The following is a 13,297-nucleotide window of genomic DNA, read 5'->3' as shown; positions in this document are numbered from 1 at the left end:
CATGGTTATGTCAGAAGAGCTGCAGAGTCATGATCTCCACCCCTCTGCTATGTGCCAACTTGTCAAACGGTGGCGGTCGTCTGCCGTTTTCATGGACGCCTCCGATCTCTCGTAGCAACTTGGCCCCGGATGTCCCGCGTCTCACCGCGATACTTCACTATTCCGTGTCTCACCGCGACTTGTCTGCGCGTCTCACCACAACTCTTCTGCGCGTCTCACCGCGTCTGTCCGGGTCTGTGCTCCGAGTCTCTCAGCATCCCGCGTTATTACCGCATCTCTGTTCCTAGTCTCCCTGCGTCTCAGGTCTCTCAGCGTTTCTCAGCATCTCAGGTTTCTTAGCGTCTCTCAGGTCTATCAGCGTCTCTCCGTGTCTCGCTGGGTCTCAGCCTGTTCGGGCACCATTTGTTGCAGAAAGAACGGCCGAAAACACAACAGACACCAGTATGGTCAGATCATGCTCTCTCTTTATTACCCAAATAGCCTGACTTTTATAGAAAACTTAACAGGGGTGGATAGTGTCTCACACAAGATTATCGGTCAAAAGCACTCAGACAAACAACTGCAAGAAAACAACCCCACCTGCAAGAAAACAACCTCCTTGTGATTAGCAGTCACATAGATCTTGTCCTTGAAGCCAGCTGCTGGCAACAATATTTTTTAAATTCCTCAACCGGGCGATGTGGGAACATTGTCATGGGAACTTCTTGTAGTTGTCCTGGTAGCTTGGTTTGCTCAGCTGCAGCAAGTCATGGCCTCCTTGCTGTTTCAAAAATCCCTCAACAGTACTGGGTGCTGCACTTGGGTCAAAACATATTATGCTGATGTGTCAGCACTTGCACTAACTGTATCTTTCAGAACAATATACTAACTTATCAACACAGCTAAAAGACAAAATGAAAAGTAAGGGCTGAATATGAAATTATTCCCAAGTATGTAGTAATTAAAATGCAACTTTCAACATGCAGTCTAGAACTCCTCAAGATAAAATTTCTATAGCTGCCTACAATATAAAATATAGGGCTCCAAAGGCAAAATCTATACAGGAAAGTTAACAATATCAATAGCTCATATAGATTAAGAGAAAGTTTTAACCCTGGGCAACTGTTAAATAAAAGTATCTTGTCTCTGAGTAATTCTGTCCAAAACAAATAATAAGTTACTCCATTTGACAGTGTCAAATTTAAATCCTGATTTTTAAACAGCATGTCAAAAGAGAAGCACAGCAATTGCTTTCCCTATGAACACAGAAACATGGAAACGATGAGTGGCTTGGTTGGAAGGAACGTTAAAGATCATCTAGTTCCAGTCCCCCTGCCATGGGCAACAATGCCACCCACTGGATCAGGTGCCCCAGGGCCCCATCCAACCAGTCTTGAACACCTCCAGGGATGGGGCATCCACAGCCTATCTGGACAACCTGTTCCAGCGCCTCACCACCCTCACAGTGAAGAATTTCCTTCTAACTTCTAATCTAAATCTCATGTCTTCAAATTAAAAAAACATTACCCCATGTCCTGTTATTATCTGCCCGAGCAAAAAGTTGCTCTCCATCTTTTTTATAAGCCCCCTTAAAATACTGAAAGGTCGCAATAAGGTCTCCCCAGAGCCTTCTTTTCTCTAGGGTGAACAACCCCAGCTTTCTCAGCCTTTCTTCATAGGAGAGGTTCTCCAGCCCGCTAATCCTCTTCACTGCCCTCCTCTGGACCAGTTCTAACAGGTCAACATATTTCTTGTGCTGGGGACCCCACACCTCGATGAAATACTCCAGGTGGGGCCTCACAAGGACAGAGTAGAGGGGGACAATCACCTCCCTCGACCTTCTGGCCACTCCTCTGTTGATGCAGCCCAGGATGCAGCTGGCCTTCTGGGATGCAAGCGCACTCTGCTGGCTGAAGCTGAGCTTTTCATCCACTAGAACCTCCAAAGTCTTTCTCTGCAGGGCTTCTCTCAATGAGTTCTTCTCCCAGTCTGTACTCATGTCTGGGATTGCCCTGACCCAGGTGTAGCACCTTGCACTTTGATTTGTTGAACCTCATTAGGTTCACATGGGCCCACTTTTCTAGCTTGTCCAAGTCCCTTTGGATGGCATCCCTTCCTTCTCTTGTATTAACTGCACCACTCAGCTTGGAGTCATCTGCAACTGCTTATGTTGTTAATAACAATATTAAACAGTACTGGTCCCAAGATGGACCCCTGAGGGATACCACTCATCACCAGCTACCACCTGGACCCCCTTGACCACAGCTCTCTGTGTAACGACATCCAGGCAATTCCTTATCCACTGAATGATCCATCCTTCAAATCCACATTGCTCCAATTTGGAGACCAGGATGTCATGTGGGACTGTGTCAAAGGCCTTACAGAAGTCCAGGTAGATGACATCGGTTGATCTTCCCTTATGGACCGATGCAGTCACTCCATAATAGAAGGCCACAAATTGGTCAGGCACGATTTACCCTTGCTGAAGCCGTGCTGGCTGTCTCGGATCACCTCTTTGATTTGCATGTGCTCTGACATTGCTTCCAGAAGGATCTGTTCCATGATCTTCCCAGGAACAGGGGTGAGGCTCACCTGTCTGTAGCTCTCCAGGTCTTCCTTTCTGCCCTTTTTAAGAATGGGAGTGATGTTTCACTTTTTCTAGTCACCAGGGACTTTGCCTGACTGCCATGACTATTCAAATACGACGGAGAGTGGCTTGTCAACTACATCAGCCAGTTCCCTCAGGACACTGGGATGCATGTCATCGGGCCTCATAGACTTATGCATGTTCAGTTTCATTATGTGGTCTCAAACCTGCTCTTCACTTACTGTGGGAGAGACTTTGCTCTCCCAGGCCCTGCTTCGAGGTTCAGGGACTCAAGAGACGTGGGAAGCCTGACTGGCAGTGAAGACTGAGGCAAAGAAGTTGGTGAATACCTCAGCCTTCTCCATGTCTGTCATTACCAGTTCACCCTTCTCATCCGTCAGAGGGGGTACGCTCTCCTTGGCCTTTCTTTTCTGACCAATGTACCTATAGAATCCCTTCCTGTTATTTTTTGCATGCCTTGCCAAGTTTAGTTTCATCTGTGACTTGGCTTTCCTTATCCCATCCCTGCACATCCAGACTGCATCCCTGTACCCTTCCCAGGCCACATGTCCCTTCTTCCACTGCCTATGCATTTCCTTCTTGTGCCTCAATTTGACGAGCAGGTCCTTGCTCAGCCATGCCGGTTTCCTGTCTTCCCTGCTTGATTTCTTACCCATGGGGATGTAGCGCTCTTGCACGCTAATAAAAGTGTCTTTAAATAGTTGACAGCTCTGATCAGCTCCTTTGTCCCTAAGGACAGTGTTCCATGGGATCTCATCTGTTAGGTCTTTAAACAGCTGGAAGTTTGCTCTTCAGAAGTTCAGGGTCCTGACTTCACTCTTTGCCCATATCCCTTGAGATCGGAAGCTAAACCAGGGCATGGTCACTGCAGCCCAGTCTGCCTCCAATCTTAACCTCTTCAATGAGTTAATCTGCATTGGTGAACACCAGGTCCAGTAATGCTTCTTCTTTGGTTGGTTTGTCTAATACCTGGACCAGGAAGTTGCATTCCAGGATTCTTCTCCCCACCTCTATCTAACTAGAGGCCTGGCTGAAGTACTTTACTGCACATAAAGCCAAATATATTCTAGGTTACAATACTGAAATACATATTTCTCTTATTTATGAGTTTATTTATGGAATTTTTCAGAAATTCAGGGACAGTCAAGAAAACTAATAAAAAAGACAACCTTGTTTTTTTCTTCTTATGCTAGAGCAAGCAGCTTCCCTTTAATACCAAAAGCCAGCCTAGCACTTTGGCAAAAATTCCTGCCAGGGAAAACAACATGAGATTGGTTCATTGTGTATATTTTTGTCCTTGTTCCACTGACTTGTCTTAGAAGGACATAGCTTTCTAGTGGCAATAAACCTATTCATACAGCATGTTGTAAACGTCCTGCCATCCTTGTTCTATCAAAGATCAGAAGTATATCGTGGTGCAAAGCACAAAAGAAATGCACTGATTCAATGCATAAAGATGTATTCCCTAGAAGAAAAGAAAAAAAAAAAGAATCAAAAGAATCAGTTGTATTAATCCTACTGTCCTGGTTTCAGTTAGAACAGAGTTAATTTTCTTCCTAGTAGCTGGTAGAATACTATGTTTTGGCTTAGGATGAGAAGAGTGCTGATAACACCCCGATGTTTTAATTGTTGCAGAGCAGTGCTTACACCAAGACAAGGACATCTCAGCTTCTTGCTCTGTCCTGCCAACAGGCAGGCTGGGGGTGCAGCAGGAGCTGGGAGGGGACAGACCCAGGACAGGTGACCCAAACTAGTCAAAGGGGTATTCCATACCATCTGACGTCATGCTAAACAATATATAGGGGTGGCTAGCCGGGGGAGGTGGGCCGGACTGCTCGGGGTTAGTCTGGGCATCAGTCAGTGGGTGGTGAGCAATTGCATTGTGCATCACTTGTTTGTACATATTATTACTTTCCTATTATCACCATTGTATTATTATTATTATTATTATTATTATTATTATTATTATTATTATTATTATTATTATTATTATTATTATTTTCCTGTCTTATTAAACTGTCTTTCTCTCAACTCACGGGCTTCACTTTCCATTTCTCTCCCCCGTCCCAGAGAGGGAGGGGGGAGGGTGAGCGAACGGCTGCGTGGTGTTTAGCTGCCGGCCGGGTTAAACCACGACACTCAGTGAAGAACCTTTTCCTGATATCCAGCCTGACCCTCCACTGTTGCAGCTTCAAGCCGTTCCCTCGGGTCTTGTCCCTGTTCACCAAAGAGATCAGTGCTTCCCCCTTTGCTCCCCCTGGTGAGGAAGCTTTATACCACTATGAAGTCTCCCTTCAGCCTTCTCTTCTCTAAGCTGAACAAGCCAAGTGACCTCAGCCACTCCTCATACATCTTCCCCTCTAGACCCTTCACAATCTTTGTTACCCTCTTAGATTTCTTGACACTTCTAGCTGACTGTTTAGAGGAATCAGGTTAACTGGGAAGTACCCTGTTCATTTTTAATACATGTGTGTAAGATACCATATGAATTCTTAAAACAGAAAGTAGCACAAAACATGAAGTACTAGGCTTGAATCAGAGAATAAGACTCACTTGAGAGGGTGTACTTGTTAGCTCCATCTTTTCTTGGGATTTTTCCTTTGCTAGTCGTGCAGCTTCTTTGAATTCCTGAAATTTTTCTGCAAACTGAAAGTACATATGTTTAAAAAAAAGAGAGAAGGCGTGAAGTAGTTATACCACATGCAGAAAAAAATGCTGTACGTAACATGAAGCTAAATTGTCGGTAGAATTTTTATTTTTTTCTCCTTATTAGATACTTATTTAAGTGAGATACACAGTGACATACCTTTCAGTACCTTTCAGACATAATGTACTCTGTTTATGACAGGAAAATTATGATGCAGCAAAGTTTAACCTGTTGGTGATAGCATTTAAAACAAAACCAACACCTCAGATATGGTTAATTGTACTGGGTCTGGTTGGAATGGAGTTAACTTTCCCCACAGCAGAGCATATAATGCTGTGCTTTGCATTTGTAGCTATAGCAGTGTTGATATCGCACCAATGTTTTGCCTATTGTTGAACAGTGATTGCATAGCATCTTATCTGTCTCTCTAACCTCCCACCCCCAAAGGCCAGTAAGTTGGGGGTGGGCAAGAGGTGGGGAGGGGACATAGCTGGGGCAGCTGACCTAAATTGACCAAGGGGATATTCCATACCATATGACATCATGCTTATTGGGGCCCTGCTTCCAGGAATTGGCTGGACATCATTTGCTGATAGGGAGTATAGATTTTTTTTTCTTTTCCTTCCATGCATGGCCTTTTCTTTTCTTTCTTTAAATTACTTATATCTCAGATCTGCAAGTTTCTCTCCATCTTATTTTCTCCCCCGCCTTCATCCTGATGAGGAGGGGGGAGTGAGAGAGCATCTGTGTGGTGCTTAGCTGCCTACCAAGGTTAAACCAAAAAACAGTGATAAACTGCCTTACACAGCTGCTTTCAAATTCAGGTCTTACTCTCTTCCTTACAATAAATGATCTGGTTCTGAAGCTTACTGTAGTCATTATTAGCCTAGAGACTTTAACAGGCTTCATTCTTTCATGATTGAAACGATACTAATTTCTTCCCAAATTTTAACTGAATTTATAATTTAAATAGCTAACTAAGAAAATAGCAGTGTGTAGTGGGTTTACGTGGCAAGGTTTTGGAATCAGGGAGCCATAGGGGTGGTTTCTGTGAGAAAGATCTAGAAGCTGCCCCATGTTTGGGAAGGGCCCCATTGTTTTCCAGAGCTGAGCCAATAAGCGATGTTGTTTTGCGCCTCTGTGAGAGCATATTTAAGACAGGGGAAAAAAACACTGCGCCACACAGCAGCCGGGAGAGTCAAGGGAGTGAGAAACAGCCTTGCAGGTGCCAAGGTCAGTGTAGAAGGAGGGGGAGAGGTGCTCCAGGCACCGGAGCAGAAGTCCCCTGCGGCCTGTGGTGAGGACCATGGTGAAGCAGGATGTCCCCCTGCAGCCCATGGAGTACCACGGTGGAGCAGGGTTCCACGCTGCAGCCCGTGGAGGAGACCACGGTGGAGCAGGTGGCCCTGCACCGACGGAGGCTGCCGCCTGTGGAAGACCCTTGCCGGAGCAGATTCCGGGCCGGACCTGTAGCCCGTGGAGAGGAGACCACGCAGGAGCAGGTGACCTGGCAGGAGCTGCTGCCCGTAGAGGAGCCAGGTTGGAGCAGTTTTCTCCTGAGGGATGGACCCCGTGGTACGGACCCATATCTGGAGCAGTTCTGGAAGAGCTGCTGCCTGTGGGAAGCCCACGCCGGATCAGTTCATCAAGGACTGCATCCCTTGGGTGGGACCCCACAGCACAGGGGACGAGAGTGACCGAGAAGGAGCGGCAGAGAAGAAGTGCTGTAGACTGACCATAACCCCCATTCCCCCGTTTCCCTGCGCCACTCGGCGGGGGAGGAGGTGGAAGAGGGTGGATGGGGGGGGGAAGGTGCTTTTGGTTTCTTTCCTTTGTTTCTCACTTCTCTAGCTTGTTAGTAATGAGCAATAAATCTTACTATCTGTCTTCTTATGCTGAGTCTGGTTTGCCTGTTACACTAATTATTGCGTGATTTTCTCGTCCTTATCTCAATCCTTGAGCCCCTTTCACATATTTTCTCCCCATTCCTCTTTGAGGAGGGGGAGTGAGAGAGGGGCTGTGGTGGAGCTCGGCTGCCCACTCGAGCGGAACCACGACACAGTGGGAATACTAAGTCAAGTTCATTTCTTGATGTAACCCCATTGACATCAATCAAGCTAAAGAACAGATTAATTGAACTGAACACTCACATATACTGAACACTAAATTCAAGAATTGCACATTGAACTGTGAAGTTTGTGAAGACTGATTTCTCTGCTACATATACCTCTTCTAGAAAATAGCTAAAGCAGCAATTTTGAAATGCATGCAGCCTTGAGCTTGAGAAATTAAACCACTTTATTAAGAATTGGGCCTAAATTCTCTGGCTGGAGAAAAATTTGTCTTCATTGCTCTCAGCTTTACATTACACCAATTGCTGTAGTAGCCAAGCATTTGTTTTAACTAGCTATTGCTTTTATACAGAATATGACCTTATACCACTATAAGACTAAAGACTAAAACGATTCTGCAAAAACTGGAAACTTCACCAATAGCTTCTAAATTTCTCCAGCAGCAGCAAAGATATTGTTTTTCACTGCGTGCAGGAGGTATGAAGGTTACTTTTGTGTGACAAAATCTCAACTAATTTCAATTAGAACTTCACTTGCTATCCAAGATGTAAAAAACCTTATTGTCTTTAAACTTCTTCTCCTGGTATGCTCTTAGTACTTAAGGAAGTATTATTTTTCTCCACCAGTATCCTATATTTCAGCTGTCAAATTATTTAAAAGCATATGTTTCCTGAATATAGAAGGAAATAATAGATATTGTGCTGAAACAGTAATCCAGCATCAAAAAAGGTCTCAGAACAGATGATAAAATTGGCAACAGATCACCAGAACTATATGATACTCATTTAAGACTTGTAGATAGACCTCAAATTCTCATGGGTAACCTATTATTTAAATTGACTTGAGGAGCAGAGGATTGGTAAGTGGAAAGCATGATGCTAAGGTTTGGAATAAATAGCTGAAGAAATACAAGGCAGTAAATATGATCTTCTGTATCAGAGTGGTAGAGACTGTAAAAAAGATATATAATGAATAGACAGAAAACCAGATAACATTCTGAGAAAGAGCCAATGATACTAATGTAGAGGGATTTTTTACAAATTTACTAGAATTCCTTGAGACAGTCAGGTGATAGATAATAGCAATATTTTGATATATAAGTCCTAAATAACAAAGATGAGATCTCATAGTATGAAAAGAAAGGTTCTCTGGGGGATTAATAATATAAGGAAAAGATGAAAAGTTGTGGAAGGAGAATACAAGGATCTCACAAGTACCTGTGATGGCACTTTCGGCATTTAGCATGCTCTTAAGTTATTCAGAATAAATCAGGTTAACTAACTAAAGGGATAAGGCAGCAAACTTGAGAAGGAACACTTCTTCCCATATAGGGGAAGCACAGACTTATATTCTAGTTGAGAAACTGGACTCAGTTTTCTCTGAATATTATGGAACATTCTGTTCCTCCTACTACAGCAGCAAGAGGGACTGTGCTAGGAAATCCTAATCCTGTGAAAGGAATACTCTTCAAGGTAGGAATCATCATTTAGGTATCACTGACTTCTGCCTGTTTCCTGATGGAACAATCTTGAGGTGAATTTGTGGTCTGACATATTGAGAAAAGCTCTAATGAAGATAAACAAATGTTTAATTATTTTTCTTTTATTCTGTTTGCATATAAAAAGTTGTTTACAGTGCCTTAATTCTTTAGTTGGATATTCTCACTTCTCAAATTCTCACAGTCACACAGAATTGTCATACAGAACCACTGTTGCATGCTACCCTACTAATCAGTTAATGAAGACAAAGGCACATGAACCAAAAAAAAAACAAAAAAAACAGTCCAAAAGTCAAACACTTAGTATAAACTTTGGAAATCATCTGCTTGTTTAGAGCGATATAGCTAAGCAAACAATGATATGAGAATAAATAGTTTATTAGAAGACATTACTTTTATTCTCTCTGCCCTGATTATTTGCTTCATTAGCCTGTTGAAATCAGTCACACACTAGACTAAGTTTTTTTTTTGTGATTGTAGGTTGTCTTTTGCTCCCTGGAACTTGAAATATTTCATTGGGGCCCAGAGACTACTCCAAAACAAATTACATATAATAGTATTGTTCACTTAGGGACTCTGATAAATCAAATACAGAAGAAAAAAAAAAGTTCCAGAATCAAGTTTTAAGACAACTTCTAGAAGCAACTGGTTTCTGAATAAATACATTAATACAGTTTATTTGTCAGTACTATTGCTAACATTCAGTAGTACCTTGAGCACTAAATTACATTTAATGTCCTACAGTAGTAGGTGTGTCAAAAAGTGCTCTGGTGAACCTGATTACAATGCCAGTGCACAGAAGAGCTAGTAATCTGAGCAGACAGACAAGAGGAGATTGATATGATTTCTCTAAAGATACACAGAAGATTCATGGTTTCTAATTCAGCATCTCTGATTCCAAGAACAATATACCTAACTCCTTTCACCTCTATGAATTTTAGTAGCAATTATCAGCAATTTTAACTCACGTGAAAATCACAGTTTGATAATTAACATATAATGCTATAGGAATGGTTTGCCCTGAGGATTCATCGCTATAATCTTTTGAAAAGATCTGTGGATTGATATTTTTCTCAACAGATTTGTGTATTCTTCACAAATCACAGCAATCTGAGTAACTGCTAATCAAACGTACTTTTGACAAATTATCTACTGTAGCTTTTCAGATTTTTATAACAGAAATATAAAGTTTTAAGCCAGAAATATAAAGTTTTAAGCCAAGGTTATATTAAAAACTCTTAGACATCAGTTTGAGAACAACTTATCCTTGTATAGTGACAATTACTTTCTCAACAGGGTTGGTATGTGTGTTTGTGTGTGTGTTTGGGGGGTGGTAGTGTGTTTTTTTGTTTAGCAAAACATAGCAGAGAAGTTAAAGTGAATGTGGCTTAAAACAAAAATGCATCTGAAGACTCAACATCTTTTCTAGGTCTAAATACAGAAGAAACACTGGAATGTCTACTTCTTTATATTCTATCATGGCAAACTCTAATGAAAGAACAAATTTAAAAAGAGAAGCCTAGCAGATGAATAATTAGAAAGCATTAACAGCATACGCTAGTTTAAATCTCCCTTCTTTCCTCAATCAGTTAAAAGAAAATTTATAGGTATCACTGTTAAAAGCATATTGTGATCATACCTTATCTTGTCTTGTTATATTATAAGAATAGATACAGCCTTTTATTATTATTATAATTATTATTATTATTATTATTTGTAAATAGCGGTGGTAAGAATTGAATCAAGATACAACCAGAAGGAAAACAATATTCTTAAGTCACTTCACTGGTCACATGGTTTCCATTGGTCATACTTACTTTTGCAAGATGATGTTCAGATGAAAATCCCAAGCCATAGACTGTATTCGCCCTGCTGTCTGCCCATTGGCCAAACTTCTGGGATGTTTTAGTAAATGTCATGTTGGGGGTGACAGTGCTATTTATTATTGCCTGAAAAAAAGTAATAATTGTAAAAAAAAATAAATTGATTTTTTAAAGGCTACTCATAATCGAAACTGCCAATATTGTAGATAAATATCAGTGTGAGATAAACTGGCAACTAGAGAACAGTTTTCTTCTAATTCAATCACAGCTAAAATTCTGAAAGCATATATTAACATAAATTCTATAAAAGGAGTGGAGCAAAAGCTGGGAGGGGCACCTGTTCACAATAGATGCACTACTCCAAGTGAGGCCTCACAAGGGCAGAGGAGAGGGGGAAAATCACCTCCCCCAACCTGCTGGGCACGCCTCTCTTTTGATGCAGCCCAGGATGCAGTTGGCCTTCTGGGATGCAATCATGCACTCCTGGCTCACGTCAAGCTTTTCATCCACTAGAACTCTCAGGTCCTTCTCTGCAAGGCTGCTCTCAATAAGTTCTTCTCCCAGTCTGTACTCCTGTCTGGGATCGCCCTGCCCAGGTGCAGTACATTACACGTAGACCTGTTGAACCTCATTGGCTTCAAGTTGTCCCACTTCTCAAGCTTGTCCAGGTCCCTTTGGATGGCATCCCCTCCTTCTCTTATATCAGCTGCACCACTCAGCTTGGTGCCATCTGCAAATTTGCTGAGTGTACACTCGATCCCATTGTCTATGTTGTTGAGAAAGATATTAAACAGTACTGGTCCGAGGACAGACCCCTGAGGTACACCAATTGTCACTGGCCTCCACTTGGACGTAGAGCCATTGACCACCATTCTCTGGGTGTGATCTTCAAGCCAACTCCTTATCCACTGAATGGTCCACCCATTGAATCCATGTATCTCCAATTTGGAGAGCAGGATGTCGTGGTACTGTGTCAAAGGCCTTATAGAAGTCCAGTGTAGATGACATTGGTTGATCTTCCCTTATCAGACACGATTTGCCCTTGGTAAAGCCATGCTGGCTGTTTCTGAGCACCTATTTGTCTTGCATGTGCAAGCCTTCTCTTTAGACTGAAGACTTTCTTGGCTACTTTCTTTAGACTGAAGACTTTCTTGGCTACTTTCTTCACAGGAGAGATCATAGAATCATAGAATCCTTAAGGTTGGAAAAGACCTCTAATGTTATCTGGTCCAACCATCCCACTAACACCAATACCAGCCACTAAACCATTTCCCTAAGCACCACATCCGCCTTTTTCACCCTTTCCTCCAGGGACGGTGATACCACCACTTCGCTGGGCAACCTGTTCCAACACCTAATCACTCTTTCTGAGAAGAAATTTCTCTTCATATCCAACCCGAACTGGTGTAACTTGAGGCCATTCCCTCTTGTTAGTTACCTGGGGGAAGAGGCTTACACCTACCTCGCTATAACCTCCTTTCAGATAGTTGTAGAGAGCAATAAAGTCTCCCCTGAGCTTCCTCTTCTCCAGACTAAACAACCCCAGTTCCCTCAGCTGCTCCTCATAGGACCTGTGTTCCAGACCCTTCACCAGCTTTGTAGACCTTCTCTGGACACACTCCAGGGCCTCGAAGTCATTCTTGTAGTGAGGGGCCCAAAAGTGAACACAGTACTCGAGGTGTGGTCTCACCAGAGCAGAATACAAGGGGAGGATCAGCTCCCTGGTCCTACTGGCTACACTATTGCTGATACAAGCCAGAATGCTGTTGGCCTTCTTGGCCACCTGGGTACACTGCCGGCTCATGTTCAGGCAAGCGTCTACCAACATCCCCAGATCTCTTTCCTCTGCACGGCTTTCCAGCCACTCCTCTCCCAGCCTGTAGCGTTGCATGGAGTTGTTGTGGCCAAAGTGCAGGACCTGGCACTTAGCCACGTTGAACCTCATCCCACTGGTCTCTGCCCATTGATCCAGCCTGTCCAGGTCCCTCTGCAAGGCCTTCCTACCGTCCTCCATCAGATCAACACTTTCCCCCAACTTGGTGTCATCTGAAAACTTCCTGAGGGTGCACTCAATTCCCTGGTCCAAATCATCAATAAAGATATTAAAGAGGATGGGCCCCAACACCAACTGCAGTGGAACACCACTTGTGACCGGACGCCAGCTGGATTTAATGCCATTCATCACCACTCTCTGGGCCAGGCTGTCCAGACAGTTTTTAACCCAGAAAAGAGTGTACCAGTCCTAGCTTTTCCAGAAGAATACCATGGGAGACTGTGCCAAAGGCTTTACTGAAGTCTAGGTAGACTACGTCAACAGCCTTTCCCTCATCCACCAGGCGGGTCACCCGATCATAGAAGGAGATGAGGCTGGTCAGGCATGACTTGTCTTTCATGAAGCCATGCTGGCTGGGCCTGATCCCTTGGTTGTCTTGTATACGTTCGTATTAGGTGATATGCTGCTTCTACTAAAACCAGCTAAAGTTTTACAAAGGATTTCAACAGTATTTACATCACGTTAAAGTTTTTCTAACATAGTCTAAATCTGTGATGTCCAGTTGAATTACAGGATAAAGTCTTATAATGACACCATTGGATTCCATTTAACTAAAAAAACTGACAGTTAATAAAATTTATAACCAGCCTACATGAACAAGAAAGAACTAGCCATAA

At 42.9% G+C, this 13,297-nt stretch overlaps 1 protein-coding gene across 1 annotated transcript in view; it reads right to left on the bottom strand.

The window, feature by feature from the left end:
- Positions 1 to 13,297, bottom strand: part of LOC113841684 (homer protein homolog 1) — a 266,367-nt gene that overhangs the window by 88,951 nt on the left and 164,119 nt on the right. The window contains exons 3-4 of the mRNA XM_038169480.2: positions 10,622 to 10,753; positions 5,141 to 5,233 (exon numbers count right to left, since the gene is read on the bottom strand). Of these exons, the coding sequence (XP_038025408.1) occupies positions 5,141 to 5,233; positions 10,622 to 10,753 (225 nt within the window). The remainder of the gene's footprint in view (positions 1 to 5,140; positions 5,234 to 10,621; positions 10,754 to 13,297) is intronic.

Source organism: Anas platyrhynchos, chromosome W (assembly GCF_047663525.1).
Source record: "Anas platyrhynchos isolate ZD024472 breed Pekin duck chromosome W, IASCAAS_PekinDuck_T2T, whole genome shotgun sequence".
Classification (NCBI taxonomy): Eukaryota; Metazoa; Chordata; class Aves; order Anseriformes; family Anatidae; genus Anas; species Anas platyrhynchos.
Note: the sequence above shows the minus strand (reverse complement) of the source record. Positions and strands in the feature narration are given on the sequence as shown.